Here is a 21047-nt window from a genome sequence, read left to right on the forward strand (position 1 = left end):
TAGAACAGGCCCTACAACCTACTTACCCTTTGGCAGCAGTGCCCTGGCTGTCTTTTGATATCCTGCGGGATCTGCAGTCTGAGACATCTTATGGGATGGAATGTACTTTGCATGCGTGGAGCCGGGTTCGACGAGCTTGGTTCCCACGTCAGCGCTATTTTTATGCTACTCCCATTAGATTTGCCCCTGACTTTCTGCCTGCTAAAGATACTGGGATTTTTCGGCGTTGGGAAATGGAGGGTCTTAGGGTCCTAGGTCAGCTGGTAGTGGGTGGACAACTGGTACCCTTTGCTGCCTTACAATCTATATATGATCTCCCCTCGACTGATTTTTTCGCCTATGTCCAACTTCGAGATTTTATGGTGAAGAGGGTGGTCCCGGAGTGGGAAGGGGCAGACTCTGCTTTCTTACAAGTATTTAGGATGGGATCTGGGGTGGGCCTTATTTCCCGTCTTTATAGGGCTCTTTTATACACTCGACCACAGGCCCACACATATGAACATCGTTGGGAACTCTTGCTGGGGAGGGCCTTGGATTATCGACAATGGGACTGTCTTTATGGTACACTGCTGAGAGTCTCCTTGGCATCTCCCTTAGTGGAGCAGGGGTATAAGATGCTATTTCAGTGGTACCTCACGCCAGAAAAGGTGCATCGTTTCTATCACTGTGGGAACGGGCACTGTTGGCGCAATTGTGGGTGTCTGGGCTCCTTTGGGCATGTGTGGTGGGATTGTATTAAGATTGTACCTTTTTGGAAGATGGTTCAACGACTGCTGAGTGATGTGTTACGCTTACCCATTCTATTGCGTATGGACACATTTTTACTTAACTATCCTTTGGGAAGTCTGGATGTGGATCAGAATCATTTTGTGGCCCTGGTTGCTACGGCAGCCAGACTTTTAGTGGCTACATATTGGAAGCGGGATTCTCTGCCTTCTCGGACTGAACTGTTACATAAGGTTGATCAAATTTACTTGATGTCCAAATTGACTGCCTTAAATAATGATTCTTGTGGAACGTTTCATCGACAGTGGTCTCGTTATAGCTCCTGGCGAGGTCTACTTTGAAACTTTTCTTATTTTTCTTTTGCATCTTCCTTTGTTTTAGGCTTATATTGTATCACTCGGTGGGGGGGGTGGGGGGGTTTTGTTGTTTCATATGGGCAATGTACTTTTGCTGTTGGCATACTGCCTGTGTATTGTTTTCATTTTGTTTAATAAAAATTTTAAACTTCAAAAAAAAAAAAAAAAAAAAAAAAAAAAAAAAAAAAGTAACAGAAATGTGTGAGCAATGGAATCCTTTACATCTTTCTTGGTGGGGGAGAGTTTAAACTATTAAAATGATGATATTGCCTGTGGTTTGTTATCAAATGAGTATGATACCAGTTTTTTTTCAGGGGTCCTTTTATAAAAAGTTAAATGGTATTCTTACAAAATTTGTTTGGCTGGGTAAAATACCCAGAATTGCCTTAGTATCTTTACAAAAACCAATTGCGGAGGGTGGGGTAAATTTTCCAAACTTTTATAGGTATCAAGCCTATATTTTACGCCAGGGTATGTATTGAGTCCTCCCAGAGCTCATGGAAAATAGCCCAGATTGGTTGTATTTGGAATGGCGATTCATGTTTCCTATAAATCTATCTCATATTCTCAGTGTTAAGATGCCTAGGAAATATAAAGAGAACAAAATATTGATGGACACATGGAAAACATTGCGTTATGTCAGCAATTTAACTCCAAATCCAAATCAATCTTTATGGCTAAACTCCAAGATTCAAGTTGGCGGTTTTAAAATTGTTTGGAAGCATTGGATTATTGCAGGTATATGGACTCTAGGAGATGTTCTTTTATATGGTAAACTGCTTGATTTTTCACAGTTGCAACATAAATATGGTCTAAACCAGCGGTCTCAAAAACGCGGGCTGCATGTGGCTCTCCAGGTTTTATTTGCGACCCGCGGTCTGGAGGCGATCCTTCCTTTTGGAGCAGCAGCCGGCTCGTTCATTTAAAGCCGCGGGTTGGCGGCTCCTTGCACTAACCACTCCTGCATCGGAAGCCTCTCTGTCACAACATCAGAGAGGCTTCAGACACAGGCACGGATCTCGCAAGGAGCCGCCACCCGCAGCTTTGAACGAACGAGCCGGCCAGACATGCTGCTGCTCCAGTGACGTACCAAGGGGGGGGGGGGGGCGGTCCACTGTTCTCCCTAGAGTGCGGCTCGTGGCTCGTCTAGAGAAGTGGTGCCCAACCTGCTTCCCTTCTCTTCTCACTGCTGCCATCGGGGATCAGGCCGGCACCGTGTTCTTTGATCTCCCTGCTTCTCTTCCCTGCGAGGCCGACCAACTTTCGCGGCCCGACGTCAATTCTGACATAGAGAGGACGTTCTGGCTAGCCAATCACTGCCTGGCTGCCCGGAACGTCCTTTCTGACGTTAGAATTGACGTCGGGCAGCGAGAGTTGGTCAGCCCCGTGCAGAAGAGAAGCAGGGAGATCTCGGCCTGTTCCCGATAGCAGCAGTGGCAGCAGCCTATTTCGTGGCGGCGGTGGCATGGGGGAGGGCAGGAAGGAAGGAAGAAAGAAAGAAAGAAAGAAAGAAGGTGGAGTGGGGACAGGGAGCCAGAAAAAAAAGCAAGAAATGGGGCATGGAATCAGAGAAAGAAAGACATAGAGAAAGAAAGAAAAAGTTGGGGGAGGGAATGAGATCTGGAAGAGAGGAAGCATACAGGAGGCTGAAAGAAGGGAAGAAGTATTGGATGCACAGTCAGAAGAATAAAGTACTGATAATGATGAAATTACCAAACAAAGGTAAGAAAATAATTTTATTTTCAATTTAGTGATTGAAATATGCCAGTTTTGAGAAAGAAAAGATATTGAACTTTAAATGTGAGTGCTGCAGAAAAAAATAGAGTACTTGGAGGGCCGCAGAAAAAATAGTTAATGTCGTATTAAAGAAATGACAATTTTGGGGGGGGCGTGTCCGAGCTCTAGACAAGATGGATGCCTGAATCTTGTTTTCCTCCTTTATTTTCCTATTTTTGAAAGCCAGTCTTATATTATTTAATTAAAGTGAATACTGTTTTAGTTATAGGGATAGCAGAGAATGTCAGCGTCGAAGCCGTGTAAGATGGATGTGACACCCAGCTCAACTGCAGGTCTAAAACGCACTAAACCTGATCCACCAACTCCAGAAAAATTAACACCAGAGAAAAAGGCTGCAACTGCCAGTGATATTGTGCTTGATGAGCTTCGAGCCCTCGGAGATCTCACAACAAAGCACTTTGAAACTACAAAGGAACTGAAGGATGATCTGGCGGAGATCAATTCTTCCCTATCAAATTTTCAGCTCCGAATAGAGAAGCTGGAGACACGTGCTGACTCTGCAGCCTTGGACTTGGCACAATATCAAAGCCTCACTGACAAGCATATTAAAAAACTGGAACAAGACCTGGAAGACCTTGCTAATCGTAGCCATAGGAATAATCTTCGTATTATTGGTTTAAAGGAAGGAAAAGAGGGAAATGATATCAATGCTTTCTTACAGAAATGGCTGCCTGAAGTACTTCAAATGGACCCTGCATGCACTATTGATATTGAACGGTCTCACCGGGTGCCCTCCCGCCTGAAACAAAATCAGCTTTTTCCTCGTCCAATTGTACTCAAGCTCCTGCGTTTCCCTCAGGCACTTCAACTACTTACTGCTGCAAGATCACATCCTGGTCTCATCGTTGATGGAAAGAAAATTTTTATAGTTCCAGATTTGGCTCCAACAACCTCCAGGAAAAGAAAGTCTTTCCTTGCACTGAGACCGAAGCTCAAATCAATGGGAGCCCGCTACGGTCTTCAGTACCCAGCCCGTATGATAGTTACTATTAATAACACCACTAAAGTGTTCGACTCGCCAGATCTGCTTCAAGAGTACCTGGACCAGATTCAAATGAAGAACCCGGGAACCTGATCTACTTGCCCTGCTTCAGACTCTGATATTACACGATGCTGGACTTTCGTTTCAGTTCTTATGTTCTGCCTTCCAGTTTACATTTTTTTGAGCTTTGAACTGTTCTCTCGAGTTCCTGCTTCGAGTTGTGGACTTTTCACTGTTTTTACTATTACAAAGTGTTTACCCTTTCTCATAAAATTGTTTCTTTCTAGTTCACATGTATTTTCCTGCCTCCATTTTGAGCCGTCTCTTTCTCTCCCCTGTCTTCTATGTCTTTTCCCGCGCTTGCCCTGACTCCATTTTCTGCCCAATACTTTTCTGCACTACATGTTTTAAATGCCATAATACCTTTCTTTCATGATCTATACACTTTAATCCAATTTTTTTTCTTGTCTCTAGTTACCTCTTTATTATCCTTTCGTGTATCTCCTTTCTCCTTTCCCCTTTCCCCTTTCCCTTGCTGCCGAGTCTTGCTTTTTCCCTTCATGCTGTTGTGTACTGTTGGTCTGTGACTCGCCCTGAAACTGATAATCGATATATCTGTTTACTGATTGCTTTTCTCCTCATGCCCTGTTGTGCATTGTTGGTCTGTGCCTCGCCCTGAAACTGGTACTCGATAAATCTGTTTACTGATTGCTTTTCTCCTCACCAGCCTATACTTCCTCCTGATTATATCTGTTCTTCCGTTTGTTCTTTTCTCTTTATATCTTGCACTGCTTATTATTTTTATTTCCGGAGTGCTTACTTTTTGCTGCTCCTGAAATGTTTGCTTTTTTTCTTATAAGGATCGCTGGCTTATAATAAATTCCTCTTGTTTTTGCTCCGTTTTTTCCTGAAATACTTTTCTCTTACACATGTTGGATTCTGCAATTTTCTTATTCATATTTTATGTCTTTGCGCTGTTACCTCGATGTCTTCCCTCTTTTGGTTCCTACTTAGTTTATTATCGCTCTCTTTTTTTGTCATGTTCTGATTTCCTTTTAAATCTGCCATTGTGCAAGCTTTTTATAATAGTAACCTTATTTTATCATTCCTTCTGTATGAATTTTGCCTGCTAATCTAATTTATGCACTGGTTGACCATTTTACCCTTTTTACTGCATAGAGATGATTTAATATTGCTTGCTGCCATGATTTTGAATGCTTTTTACAATTAGTGACCTTTATTTTTATGTTTCCTCCAATATTCTAAGAACTGGTCATCCATATTAACTTTCTTCCTATCTCAAAATGATTTCATTTTACTTACTGCCATGGCTTTGATTGTTTTTGAACCTGCTGTTTTCCCATGCTTTTACAATAATGATCTTTATTCTTATGCTTCCTCCTATATAAATTGTTCCTGCTTATCTCCTCCATGCACGGATCAACCATATTACCCTTCTTGCTATATTGTGAACATTTATTATTGCTTACTGCTCTGCTTTGACTGTTTTTAATCCTACTGTTTAGCATGCTTTCTACAATAGTGACCCTTATTTTTATGCTTATCCCAGTATGAATTGTTCCTGTATATTTACTCCAAGCACTGATTGATTGTATTAACTTTCTTCCTATGTTGAGATGCTTTCCTATTGCTTACTGTCATGATTTTGAATGGGTTTCTTTTGTTGTTGTTGTTGTTAACCTTGCCTCTTAACATGCTTTTTAATGTAGTGACCCTTATTTTTATACTTCCTTACGAATGAATTGTTTCTGCTTCTTTGACACATGCTCTGATTGACCATATTACCCCATTTCCTGTTTTTTTGCTAAACTGAGGTGATTTATTACTGCCTACTGCCATGAATTTGTCTGTTTTTAACTCCTACACTATGACTTCCACCTTATTGTATATTATATGAGTTAATTTAATATTTTGTCTTCTCTATCCCTATTATTATGTATTACACTGTCTTTCGTTTTCTTTTTATGAGAAAAAAGGGGAAAAACAAACAAAAAAAAACAAAAGGGGATGGAATAACCTTATTTAGTTTACAATACTCTGATGAAATTTACCTACTCCTTCCAAAAGGAATTGTTTGTCATGATACTATTATACAAATTGTTTTCATTACTTGCCAACATGAATTCTATTAATATGTGATCTTTATTTAGTTTCCTTATATGCTTTCAGAATTGTATTAATTTGTACAATCTTTAATTAATTTTGATATTTTCTCCTAATCAATTTCTCACATTGATTATACTTGCTCTTGTCTTTCTTTTTTCTTCTCCCCTTCCTTTTCTTCTCTCCTGACTGCTCAATCACTACAATGTCATACTTTATACTTATTATTTTATTTCTTCTTCCGTTATACTATTGACTGACATTAATTGCTTTTTCCTTAGCATATTTGCTACTGCTCTAAATGAATTGTTCACTTTCCCTAATTCACTCTCTTTTTACTTATGAAATAAATCTTTTTTATATATATATATCTATATCTATATATTTATACTCTACATAGTATATTATCCTCTATCTTTTTCTATTACTATTCTTACTATCTGGATTAATAATCTCCCAAAATTCTACCCTTGTTCTTTTTGTATTTTTGTCTTCTGGCTTCCCCTAACTTATATACTAGTTTTTGGAGGTTGTCTTTTTCTTCAGGTGTCCCTTGCCTAGTTGCTTTTCCCCCTTTCTCTTTTCTACTGCAATTTGGCTGAGCTTCCCCTAGCTCTCTATGCCTTCACTGACTTTTTTCCCTCAGAGGCTCTTTCCTACTTTTCTCTTCTCTTCCTGGTCTTCTATGCTGCAGTATCTTCATTATATATGCCTCTTACCATATCAACATGGCCCCAAATGACTTGATTTCTAAATTGTCCTTTGTTTCCTGGAATGTTAATGGCTTACGACATTCGGTTAAGCGGAAAATTTGTTTTACTCACCTTAAAAAACTCAAGCCCTCCATTGTATTCTTACAAGAAACACATATCTCTCAACTCTCTCACTTTATAAGTGCCAGTGATTGGTTAACTTTTATTGCTGAAGCTCCGGCGATGGGTAAGAAACATGGCGTAGCAATCTTAACACATAAAAATATTTCTTTACAACTCCTAGATACAAAATATGACGCAGATGGCAGATGGTTGATTGTTAGAGCTAACATCTTTTCTCAAGAGGTCCTTCTTATCAATATATATGCACCTAATATTGACTCTCCTAAATTCTTTATCCAACTATTTCATACCATTTCGGAATTTGATGCTCTTCCTATTATTATGGCAGGTGATTTCAATCTGCCCCTTGATATTTGGTTGGATAGGCACTCTTCCTCTTTTCTCACTCCATCTAAAGCTAATATTACCTTACACTCTTTTCTGAAACAATATGACTTAGCTGAGCCTTGGAGGTTGCAGCATCTAGATAGTAGAGACTACACTTATTTTTCTTCTCCACACAATAGCTACTCAAGGATTGACTATTTTCTTATCTCTTCTTTGCTATTACCTAATCTAGTCTCCTCTAACATTCATTCTATTGTACTCTCTGATCATGCTCCTATTTCTTTTGAAATAACTTGGGCTGCAATGACTGCAACTAGATCTCCTCTTTGGCGCTTACCTAACCACTTACTATCTGATGACTCAGTTCGTCAGCAAATCGCCAAATTTATTGATGAATTCTTCCACTTTAACAATACTGATTCATTAGATCCTTTAGTTATCTGGGAAGCTTTCAAAGTCTCCTTAAGAGGTGAGCTAATTTCGTGTCAAGCTTACAAATTGAAACAAGATAGACTGGAACAACAAAATCTTGACCTTCAAATTAAACTTCGTGAACGAGACTTCTTTCATTCTAACGATAAGACTCTGTTGCCTGAAATCTATAGACTGAAGTATTCTTATAATAAGATAGCTAGTGTAGCGGCACAGCAAGATATTTTCACTACTTCCACCAAGTATTATCTGGAAATGAACAAAAGTAGTAAAATGCTTGCTCATTATCTTAAACGGAAGAGAACCAAAGTACAGATTTCCGCTATTAAAACCTCGGAGGGGAAGATTCTTTCTTCTCACTCTGATATCTCTTCTGCTTTTCATACATTTTATTCCCAACTTTACTCATCTGACGTTCCGCATCACTCCTCTGTGGCTGATCAATTCCTAGCTTCACTACTACCTCCAAAACTTAGAGCATCCGACTCTAAAGCACTTCAATGTCCTTTCGACTCTTCCGAAATCCTTCAGGCAATTAAGCATCTTTCTTCTGGAAAGTCACTAGGATCTGATGGTATAACAGTAGAATTTTATAAACTTTTCCAAGATAAATTTTCTCACACGCTTGCTTCCTTATTTAATTCTCTAATACCTCAGAGTGTCTCCAAAAGTCGCTTCTTGGATGCTGTAATCACAGTCCTTCCTAAACCTGGTAAGGACCCTCATCTGGTTGCAAATTATCGACCTATTTCATTACTTAATGTAGATTATAAGATTTATGCTACCATTCTTTCCTCTAGGCTTCAACAATCTATGAGCTCACTGATTTCTACTCATCAAGTTAGATTTATGCCGGGTAGGCTTATCACAGATAATTCCCGTCTTTTCTTTCACCTCGCTTCCCTTGCACATACTGCTAAAGACCCCTGCATAGCCTTGTCACTAGATGCTGAAAAAGCGTTTGATAGAGTTGAATGGTCACATCTCTTTAGAACTCTCCATTGGTTCGGATTTCCACCCCAATTTATAGACTATGTCAAAATTCTTTACTCTTCCCCGAAGGCCTCTATAATTACCAATAATGTATTATCAGCCTCCTTTTCGTTACATAGGGGCACTAGACAAGGTTGTCCCCCCTTTCCCCTTACCTTTTCAATATAGCTCTAGAACCTCTTCTTCTTGCCATCAATTCTTGTGAAAAAATATCTGGTATAGTTCATAATGATTCTGAATATAAATTGTCTGCATACGCAGATGATGTGCTGCTTTACCTCACCAATCCTGATTGTTCTCTTCCGGCTTTGTTTGACTTAATTCACACCTTTTCCATATTTTCTGGATATAAGCTCAACCAACATAAAACTGAAGTTTTACCTCTAAACGCTCACTCCCTTCCGGCCATGGTTCAATCTTATCACCTTCTTTGGTCTCCCTCTCACATCCGATATTTGGGAATCGATCTCTATCCTACTCTGTCTGCTACGATTCATCACAATAGTGATCACCTTATCTCCTTCACTAAATCTCTTCTGCAATCTTGGCACCCTCTACATCTTTCCTGGTGGGGCAGAATAGAAACTATTAAAATGGTTGTTGCTCCTAAAATTAATTTTATACTTAGTATGATTCCAAGATTATTCTCAAACTCATTTTACAAATCCATTGATAAACATATCTCCAATTTCATTTGGAGTAGTAAACCTCCCAAAATTGCCCTTAAAAAATTAAAGGCCCCAAAAGATAGAGCAGGAGTTTTATTACCTGACTTTTTCACTTATCACAAAGCTTTTATACTACAGCAATCTAGCCGCTGGCTCTCTCTGACCCCTGATTATTGTCCTCTTTGGTTAGATCTGGAGCACACCTTATGTACCTTTTCTCCTTCACTTGTTGCCTTATTGACATCTCACGCGCGCCTTCTTAAGACTAATCTTATTATTTCTCAATCAGTGTCGTGTTTGCTTGAATTAGACAAATCATTAGATATTTCTATTACTACATCTCCTTTAATCTCTATTTGGCACAATCCACATTTCCTAATAGCCAAAAAAACCTTTTCTTTGGCCTCAATGGGCAAAACTTGGGATCTGGTCCCTAGCTGACATCTGCACACCGACCTTGCAACTTCTCACTTTTGCAGAGCTATGTAACAAATTTTATCTCCCGCCTTCGGCGTTTTACCAATGGGTACAACTCACTAGTGTCATTAAGAAATCTAAGATCCTACCTACACTTTCTACAGGAACCCCCTCTCTGCTCATTCTCTATTCTAAACTTCTTGCCAGTGGTCACACAGCATCACAATTTTATAAATTATCTATTTCACATATGATACACTCAGACGCTGCTCTACATAAATGTTGGGAACTTGATCTTGGACATCCAATTCATAACAAACAATGGACAAACCTCTGGTCTAAAACTCTTAGAACCATTTCATCTGCACATTCGATTCAATCTATGTTCTTTTTACACCACAGGACAAATTGGACACCTCAAAAACTTCATATAGCTGGCCTTCTCCCCTCCAATCACTGTTGGAACTGTAAGTCCCATCCTGGCACCTTACTCCATATGATATCTGAATGTCCTCTTCTACGAACCTTCTGGTCTGAAATATGGGCTATTTTTCGCTCAATCTTTAAACTCAACTTTGATCTTTCTTCTGCTATCATCGTACTGAAATCAGAGGCTCCTAATTTGAATATTCCCCCGTCTCAGCGCTCTTTATTTGACACGCTACTCATTATCGCTCTATGTCTTATTCTTTCCAATTGGAAATCATTTGATTCGCTCTCAGTACATTTCTGGTTCCAATCGGTACTACTTCAACATAAACGTGAGTCATTGATTTCCTCCATTTCGCCCCTGTCTTCTAAATTCTCTACTAAATGGGCCACTTTTATAGACTATTTGGATTCTCTTTAGATCCATATTCTCACTTTATAATTATATCTCTTTCCATTTTTCTATTTTTCTAATTTACTGCTGTTCTCTTCTCTCTTCTTTCTCTTTCTCTCCTCTTCTTGGGCTTCTGAGGGATCTCTCCTTTCTCTTTCTCCCTTCTTTCCATTAGATTGATTGTCCCCTCCTACCTGCTGCCCTCTTTGCTCCTCTCTTTTGATTTCCTTCCTTTCCTCCCTCGCTTATCTACCCTACTTTATTGCTCCCCTATGATATTTTATCAATTATTCTATTATTGAAATTCGTCTATTTGACTTGCTTCTTAAATTTCGTACATTGATATTATTTTGTTTATTCTGAAGCTTGTTGATGCTATTGTTGTTCCATTGTCTGTTAACCTTTCTGTCCCTTCTTGTGTTATATAAACTTTCAATAAATTTTCATGGTGAAAAAAAAAAAAGAAATGACAATTTTGCATGAGGTAAACTCTTTATAGTTTATATATCTTTCCTTTTAACTGTTAAAGGAAAGTTTTATAAACTATAAAGAGTTTTACCTCATGCAAAATTGTCATTTCTTTAATAAGACATTAACTATTTTTTCTGCGGCCCTCCAAGTACCTACAAATCCAAAATGTGGCCCCGCAAAGGGTTTGAGTTTGAGACCACTGGTCTAAACAAATCAAAGCTTTAAATGGTTGCAGCTGAAGCAGGCAATTCAGGAGGGGTTCCCTGAATGGAAAAATCTTAGCAATCAGTATAGTCTGGAATTCTTATGCTTTCAGGCGGATTTCTTGGACACCAGGCCGCACAGTGGTATAAATTGATATCTGGATTTATGAATAAAAAACTAAAGACTGGTCCTAGAGACATTTGGAGCATTGAGATTAAGCATCAAATTTCTGCATCTCAATGGCCACGAATTTGGTCTTGGAGAATGAGATGTACAGTGTCTGCATCTTTGAGAAAAACTTGGTTCTTTTTGTTACATAGAGCATTTTGGACCCCAGTAAGATTACAAAAGTTGGATAGCTCTAAGTCTAATAGATGCTGGCATTGCAATCTGGAAGCAGGGATCCTAGATCATTTAATATTTTATTGTCCCTGTATCATGGCCTTTTGGAAATCAATTTGGTCTCAAATTAATTGTTTATTAGAAAACCATGTAGCTCTATCCTATGATACAATTCTATTTGGAACGTCAATGAGAATAAAAAGTCAAATTTCATCAAGCAATAATAAACTTTTATTAATAATGACTGGAGTTGCCATTCAACATATCACTAGATATTGGAAAAATTACACTAGACTTAATTACACCTTCTGCTGGAATTCGTTGTGCCATATATACAAAATGGAAAGAACTGTGCCATACAAAAAGGGAATTATTATAATTTTAAAAAGATTTGGGGGCCATTGATAACATATTGTAATGATTAGACATCTTTTTTACACTGAAAGTATAACTATAATAATGGGAAGGGGGTGATATATAGTTATATTATACATTTATTCAATATTTATGAATATAACACATGTATGACATTTTTGATTACAATATCTTTGGAAAGGGAGGGTAGGGGAGGGGGTTAATTTATGTATTTTAGATGATAATAGAAATAATTTCAAGTGATGTGTATGATTTAATTGATGTAATATTGTACACTTGATGTAAGATGAAAAAATGAATAAAGAATTGGGGGGAAAAAAACACATTACTCCTAAGTCTTCCTCCCTGCAACTTCACGTTATGCCCTCTAGTTTTACCATTTTCCCTTCTCTGGAAAAGATTTGGTTCTATATTAAAACCTTTCAAGTATTTAAACGTCTGTATCATATCTCCCCTGTCCCTCCTCTCCTCTAGAGTATACATGATTTAGGTCTTTCAGTCTCTTCTTGTACTTCTTTTGGTTCAAACCCCTTACCATTTTCATTGCCTTCCTCTGGACCGCTTCAAGTCTTTTTATATCCTTTGCTAGATACAGCCTCCAAAACTGAACACAGTACTCCAACTGTGGCCTCACCAATGACCTATACGGGGGCATCAACACCTTTCTCCTTCTGCTGGTTATTCCTCTTTCTATGCAGCCTAGCATATTTCTGGCTATAGCCATCGCCTTATCACACTGTTTAGATGTTTTTAGATCCTCAGACACAATCACCCCAAGATCCCTCTCTCCATTTGTACTTATCAGCCTCTCACCCATACGGTTCCCTCGGATTTCTACCCCCCAAATGCACACTCTCCACGTCTTCGCATTGAATTTTAGTTGCCAGACGTTAGATCAGTCTTCTAACTTTTGCAGATCCTTTTTCATGTTTTCCACTTCCTCCAGCATATCTACTCTGTTACAAATCTTGGTTTCATCCGAAAATAGGCTAACCTTACCTTCTAACCCTTCAGCAATGTTGCTTACAAACATATTGAACTGAATCGGTCCCAATCTCTGAGGCACTCCACTACTCACCTTTCCCTCCTCCAAGTGAATTCCATTAACTACCACCCTCTGGTGTCTGTCTATCAACCAGTTTCTGATCCAGTTCACCACTTTGGGCCCTAACTTCAGCCCATGGAGTTTATTGAAGAGCCTCCTATGAGGAACAGTGTCAAAGGCTTTGCTGAAATCTAAGTAAATTACATCTAGAGCGCATATTTGATCCAATTCTCATGTCACCCAGTCAAAGAATTCAATCAGATTCGTTTGGCACGATTTTCCTTTGGTAAACCCATGTTGCCTCTGATCTTGTAATCCATTAGTTTCTAAGAATTTCACTATCCTTTCCTTCAGCAACGTTTCCATTATTTTTCCAATAACCGAAATGAGGCTTTCCTGTTTCAACTCTGCGACCACTTTTGTGAAAAGGGACCACATCCGCTTTTCTCCAGTCCAGTGGAGCCTCTCCAGTTTTTAAAGATTTATTGAACAAATCTTTAAGAAGACCTGCCAGAAACTCCCAAAACTCCTTCAATATCTTGTGATCGATCATGTCCGGTCCCATAGCTTAAGAACATAAAAATAGCCTTACTGGGTCAGACCAATGGTCCATCAAGCCCAGTAGCCCGTTCTCACGGTAGCCAATCCAGGTCACTAGTACCTGGCCAAAACCCATGGTGTAGCAACATTCCATGCTACCGATCCAGGGCAAGCAGTGGCTTTCCTCGTGTCTCTCAATAACAGAGTATGGACTTTTCCTCCAGGAAATTGTCAAAATCTTTGTTAAATCCAGCTACGCTATCCACTCTTACCACAACTTCTAGCACTGCGTTCCAGAGCTTAACTATTCTGAGTGAAAAATATTTCCGCCTATTGGTTTTAAAAGTATCTCTTAAACTTCATCAAGTGTCCCCTAGTCTTCATAATCATAGAAAGCAAAATTGCTTACTCGTGCAAGATGTTCAGTGATGTCAGAAATGTAGCAAGTCAGACACTCCCAACTGGTCTCCTTTTTGAAGAGTGTTCTCTGATTCTTACTGGTAAACTGAGAAGCTGTAAGTCTCGGGATGCTATGGATGCATAGGAACTTTTCCTTTATAGCTCTGGAAACCTCCTCCAAGCCATTATGAGAGTCATGTGACTTATTTCTATAGCCCACTCTGCTGCTGCCATCAGAGAACATTTGCCATGGGTAAATGAGGAAATTCTTTTTCACAGAGACGGTGGTGGATGCTTGGAATGCTCTCCTGAAGAAGGTGAATGAGCACAGAGGATCTCCAATTACAAAATGAATGTTATAAATTGAAGAACCAAGGCTGGTATGGGCAGACTTGTATGGTCTGTGTCTCATATATGGCGATTCAGTTTAGGATTGAAAGAGTTACAATGTTCACTATGTTCTTGTCATGAATCTGAAGGAATTAAAAAAAAAACAACAACCCAGATTCACTGAAAAAGGTTGGTGGAATGTATGAGGACAAACATAGCAGTGAGGAGGCACCGTGAAAGAAAATTTATGCGAGGCACATGCCTAAAGATAAGAAGATAAGGGACAGAGTTGAAATACCATAGTAGCAGATCAGACTAAGTGTAAGAGAGAATTCCTTTCTTTGACCAGGGTAAAGAGAGCGTGACAGGTTGTATTAAATCTACACATGGAATCTTTAGCTTTGTTTCATCATTGTTATAAGAAGCACACTTGCATGTTTATATTAATTTGTATTCATCATAAATTTTTTGATTTAACAAAGGAAAAGTAAAAAATGTTTTCTTTGGGGACAAGCACTTTATGGGCAGGAGGGGATGTCAGGAAATAACTGACAGATTCTTGTCAAGGGAACCCTCATTAATACTTCCTTATTTGTGCAGAATGGATGCAAGAACAGCAAGTTCCGGAAGCAGTGCATGGGAAGGGCAACTACAGAGCATGATCTTCTCTGAATATGGCTCAACCGAGATGAGTCTGCATGCCCTCTACTTGCATGGGGTAAGCTTGAATATCCTCCATTGATTTACAGTGAGATAGCCCAGAACGCCAAGGGCTGATTCCATTTGAAAAACCTGCAGCTCTGCCCTTTGCCTATGCAAAATGAGCATGGAGTCCACCCCCTTCACACATGAAGTAATCTTGCAGCTCCACCCTGATACAGCACTCTTCAACAGAGAAAATTTGTCAATGCCAAGTATAAGAAGAATTAGTGGCCGATCATTTTTTTAACACCCCCCTCCCCTAATATAAAAAAACATTTTTTTAGGAATTTTATTTATTTATATAGCCCCTCCTCCCCAAAGAGCTCAGAACAGGTTACAGTTCAAAGTGTTACAATATAACATTACATAGGGTTACAGCCTCTCCAACCCCATGCTGGCGCTGTGGTGTAAACAAAATAAACAAGACATTTCCTCTCTCTGAGGTCCTTTTACTAAGGCACGCTAGCCGTTTTAGCGCATGTTTAGTAAAAGGACCCCTCTGATAGGTCCTAGCTCACACTCGCTGTCTAACACCAGTTCTGGTAGGATGCACATTTCAAATCTGACATATTGTAATCACAAAATAGAAAATAACATTCTTTTTTTATACCTTTTGTTGTCTGATCACTTTATTATTCAAATCATGTTGGTTCCAGGCTCTAGTTTCTTTTTGTCTTCTGTTAACTTGCTCACCAGGGTCTCCTGCCCATTTGATGGTTTCTTCTTTCTCTATGCTCGCCATCCAACTTCCATCTCTGTACCTTCCCTTCCATTGCCATATCCAACATAGAAACATGATGGCAGATAAAGGCCAAATGGCAAATCCAGTCTGCCCATCCGCAGTAACTATTATCTCTTCCTCTCTCTAAGAGATCCCATGTGCCTGTCCCAGGCTTTCTTGAATTTAGACACAGTCTCTGTCTCCACCACCTCCTCCGGGAGACTGTTACATGCATCTACCACCCTTTCTGTAAAAAAGTATTTCCTTAGATTATTCCTGAGCCTATCACTTCTTAACTTCATCCTATGCCTTCTCATTCCAAAGCTTCCTTTCAAATGAAAGAGACTTGACTCATGCGCATTTACATCACATAGGTATTTAAACATCTCTATCATATCTCCCCTCTCCCGCCTTTCCTTCAAAGTATACATATTGAGATTTTTAAGTCTGTGCCCATACGCCTTATGATGAAGACCATGCACCATTTTAGTAGCCTTCCTCTGGACAGACTCCATCCTTTTTATATCTTTTTGAAGGTGCGGCCTCTAGAATTGTACACAATATTCTAAATGAGGTCTCACCAGAGTTTTATAAGTGGCATCAGTACCTCCTTTTTCCTACTGGCCTTACCTCTCTCTATGCAACCTAGCATCCTTCTAGCTTTCACCATCACCTTTTCAACCTGTTTGGCCACCTTAAGATCCTCACATACAATCACACCCAAGTCCTGCTCTTCTGTTGTGCACATAAGTTCTTCACCCACTAAACTGTACAGTTTCCTTGGGTTTTTGCAGCCCAAATGCATGACCTTCTATTTCTTAGCATTAAATCTTAGCTGCCAAATTTCAGGCCATTCTTCAAGCTTTGCCAGGTCTTTCTTTATGTTATTCACTCCATCTGACATGTCTACTCTATTGCAGATTTTGGTATCATCCATAAAAAGGCAAATTTTACCCTACAGCCCTTCAGCAATGGGGGATGTTTATCTCAGGAAACACTCCCCCCTCGTGCTATCCACCCAAGAAATTAGACCATCAGAATGCTTGTGCAAGTATAGGAATAACTTTATTCTTTGGTATTACTTTAGAAACTTTACCAATCAAACAGTCTTGGCTATAGTTGCACGAGGGGGAAGTGTTTCTCGTTAGGCTGAAGTAAATGTCCCAAAGCCTGAGATAAATATCCCCAATTCTGCTCTCTCTCTACTACATATATATCATTCTATTTTGCTATCTATGACGTCTGCTTCTTTGCACAATGCTTAATCTTTAGCTTTTACATGGTCTCTTACATTTCTGTGAAAGCAGCTTCTCAGGTGCTTTGCAAGTGTTATCAATCTTGTCATCTCTGTGCTTTTGATTCCCTTATGCGCTGCTGATTTTGTTTTTCTGCTTTTGATAGTAACTAATTATGCTTCTTAAATTTTTATTGTGCTCATATCACTGCTTACAGGGCTTCCATCTTCTCTCATCACAGATCTCAGGGGCTCACTCCCATCCCCTTATGCAGCATCTCCTGACCCGACCGACCGCCTACCCCCCTCCCCCATTTAATATTCCTTCAGGCCTCCGATGGCGGCAGCAGCAGTGCTAAACGGGCTGTTTGCAACCTGCTCTGCCAGCGCTTCTCTCTGTTACATCATCAGTGATGCGGCAGAGGGAAGGCTCTGGCGGGCCAGGCCACAAGAAGCCTGTTTACTGCCACTGCTGCTTTAGAAGGCAGCCCCAGACGTATGCGAGTTCTCTCTTTATCGTCAGTCTTAACTCGCTGCTCTGCCAGTGTCGGGCCTTCCTCTCTTCTGGTCCGGCCTATTTCCTTCTTCCATGAAGTCAGGACCCAGCAGAGAGAGAGGCCCAATGCCGGCAGAGCAGCGAAGTTCCCGGACCATGACGCCAACCCCGGGACCACCCCCTTGGTATGCCACTGAAAAGAATTATATGTTTTTACCATAGAAACATAGAAAATGACGGCAGAAAAGGCCACGGCCCATCCAGTCTGCCCACACTTGTGTCCCATCCCCTAACTTCCTCCATGAAGAGATCCCACATGCCAATCCCATCTTTTCTTAAAATCTGGCATGCTGCTGGCCTTGATTACCTGTAGTGGAAGATTATTCCAGCGGTCAACCACCCTTTCGGTGAAGAAATATTTTCTGGTGTCGCCATGAAATTTTCCACTCCTCATTTTCAGTGGATGCCCTCTTGTTGCCATGGGTCCTTTAAGAAAGAAGATATCTTCTTCCACCTCGATACGGCCCATGATATATTTGAACGTCTCGATCATGTCTCCCCTTTCTCTGCGTTCCTCGAGTGAGTAAAGCTGCAACTTACCCAGCCGTTCCTCATACGGAAGATCCTTGAGTCCTGAGACCATCCTGGTGGCCATTCACTGAACCGACTCAATTCTCTGCACATCCTTTTGGTAATGTGGTCTCCAGAATTGTACACAGTATTCCAGATGGAGTCTCACCATGGATCTGTACAACGGTATTATGACTTCGGGCTTACAGCTAACGAAACTTCTACGGATACAACCCATGATTTGTCTAGCCATTCCTATTTATGAATGGGTATAAATTAAGCAATTCCATATATAAATAATGTACAAAGTAAAACCAATTATTCCGTAACTAGTGCCTACACCACCTAAATGCCTTTTTACATTTCTGTAAGTTGGCACTTCCATTTAAGCGTGCCAAAGCTCTATGCTGAGTGCCTATTCGATAACAGCATCTATGTGCCAAGACAGGCATGCCTCAGTTTAGGCGTGACCATTTGTATCACTGGTGAGGTAAATGGGGGTGGCCACGTGTGCCAAGTGATGTACATAACTTATGCTCCCTCATACAATTTACATGGTCACTCACAAAAATACCAACCTGACTTTTAAACAAAATTAAACTATAAAAATGAATTCAACTGAATCAATTACCATTCGTGTGATAGTTTTTGTGCTATATACAGAAATGCATTGTTAATACTGGGATTAAAAATTGTTGCTTTTTAGAACTTGTTTTTTTCTGTTACATTCTGGACCCCAGTTTGTTTACAAAAGTTGGATAGCTCTAAGTCTAATAGATGTTGGCACTGTCATCTTGAAGCAGGGACTTTAGATCATTTATTATTCTATTGTCCATTCATTTTGGCCTTTTGAAAATCAATATGGGGCCAAGTAAATTGTTTATTAGAAAATCCGGTGGCATTGTCGTATGATACTGTATTATTTGGCATGTCAATGAGGGCTAAGAGCCAAATATCTTCAAAAAAATAATAAGCTTTTACGTATTATGACAGGGGTTGCCATACAACAGATTACAAGTAATTGGAAGAATTGGGATTCCTTATGTCATAGCTACACAGCAGGGGTATTTAAGAAAATTTCAGAATGTTTGGGAGCCTTTAACAAATTATTGTAATTAATAGATATCATTTTCCCCTTAATAGTACATGTCCAAGATGGGGGGGAGGGGGGATTGTGTTTGGTCTTTTTATAATTGAAAGAAATGTTAGGAAATATTTTATTATATGGTATATCTGTTATATTTCTGATATGGAAGGGAGGGGAGGGAGGGTGATACTTTTTAAAATGGATTATTGCAGAATATTAAGTGTTGTATCTAAGTTAATATGTTTTTATTTTACTGAGACATTTATTGTAAGATTTAAAATGAATAAAGAATTAAAAAAAAAAAAAAGAATTTGGTGCTCACACACACAATAAACATTTGCACACACCAGGTCATTCTTAAGAGGGAACATTGCATATAACTAATAGTATTCTATACATTGCAAGTGTCACTTGGAGACATGCCGAGAACTTTATAGAATAGTGCCTAGTGTACTTAGCTGCCAATTTTTGGCACCTCTAATGCACATATGTCTTGTGTGAATAACTATTCATATAATGAGTCCGCATGGATTATGCTTATAAGACATATATAGAGAAACAACGTTGGTACGATCCATAGGAAGAGCCAACTAATCCCTTTTTGCAGCAAAATCATCTGCTAAATGGGTTCATTATCTTACTTTGGGAAAACAGGTGGAAGCTTATTTTTTAGGGGACTACTAGTTGATGAAGATTCTGCAACTCCAGTATTATATATAAACACAGGAGTCTGCACATTAAGTCATCAATCTGCTTGCAAAAGGATCTCAATCATATCTTTTAGCTCCTCCTCCTTCACCAGTGGAGTATAGTGCCCTCCTAGTTTTTCTTCTGCAAGCAAATGGAGAAATTGTGTTCTGATCTGCTCTGTTGGGTGTTTTTCTTCCATTTTGGGAGACTTTGGTGCCATAGGATCCCATTTTTGGAGCTGGGAGAGGAAGCAGACTCCACAAGGGTGGGCTGCAGCTTATAGGGCAATCCCCAGGTATAGCTGTTGAGCCAGCCTGCTATATGCTCCTTCAAGGCTCGGGGTCCATTCCCCTGGGAGCCAGATTGCCTTCTGTATGGGAGCTGTCTGCGTTTTAATCTCCCACATCATGCTGCAAAGATCTGTGGAGGTGAAGACCTTAGTTGGCATTTATCTGACTGGCAGCCTGAAGATCTCCAGTTGTGAACTGTTTCCTACAAGGATTTAAGGCAGAAAGTCTTCCCCATTCAGTCAGGCACCAGCAAAGTTCAGTGATTACAGCCCATTTTTCTCCATGGAAAAATTGGAGGGGGGAGAGGATCTGAAAAAAAGTTGATTTTAAGGGTTTCTGGAGCTAGAGATGGGGCCCCTCCACCTCCAAAACTCCTTTCCCTGAGGTTTTTTTTTAAAATTTCGAGGCAGCCCCCATGGGCTATTTTAGTGCACATTTTCAGGCAGAGGCCATCTTGGATTTTAAATCTTTTTTTCTAAAGCCTCCATCTGCCTCAAAACCTCTTGATTTGGCTCCAAATCAACTAGGATAGACTCCTGAGGCTGTTCTGTCTTTATATCATGAAGTACAACTCTTCCACACTGACAGTACAAAGTAGGAAAGAAAGCTATTGCACAGGCCAAAAAAAAATAAACCAAGGGGAGGAAAAAGCCTCAGAAACGGACCCTCCAATCCCACCATGGTGGTTCAAGCTGTTCAGCAATAACTTCATTGGCATAAAAAAACCGCCCCTGGTGTTTGAAAAAGGCTCTGTGTGGTGCATTAAAAGCTTAAAGTGATCAGGACAGATGAAAACAACCCAACTTATCTCAAAAAGACAATTAGTACACCAACGGTGGCCAGAATTTCACAATTCTGCTGCCTCAGGGTGTAGCCAATCTGATCGCAAACTTTGAAGTAGGATTCAAAAAGCGCAGCTTGTCACCGTGTATCACCTAGGCCGGGCCGCACCCAAGCGGGAGTGACCGAAAGAGCCCAGGGCACACAGTGCTGACCGAGCGGATTATCAGTTGGTGGATCAAATGAAAAAACACCCAGTTCTGCTTCCAAACAAAATTCTTTATTCCCTT

The 21047-nt window shown here is 39.9% G+C and overlaps 1 protein-coding gene across 8 annotated transcripts in view; it reads left to right on the forward strand.

Annotated features, from left to right (window-relative positions):
• The window catches only part of ATG9A (autophagy related 9A), a 383311-nt gene that overhangs the window by 287475 nt on the left and 74789 nt on the right, over nucleotides 1-21047 (forward strand). For all 8 annotated transcript variants that reach the window (XM_033944872.1, XM_033944873.1, XM_033944874.1 and 5 more), the window contains one exon: nucleotides 14788-14905. In XM_033944872.1, coding sequence (XP_033800763.1) covers nucleotides 14788-14905 — 118 coding nt within the window. The remainder of the gene's footprint in view (nucleotides 1-14787; nucleotides 14906-21047) is intronic.

The sequence above is a fragment of the Geotrypetes seraphini genome, chromosome 5 (assembly GCF_902459505.1).
Source record: "Geotrypetes seraphini chromosome 5, aGeoSer1.1, whole genome shotgun sequence".
NCBI classification, from domain to species: Eukaryota; Metazoa; Chordata; class Amphibia; order Gymnophiona; family Dermophiidae; genus Geotrypetes; species Geotrypetes seraphini.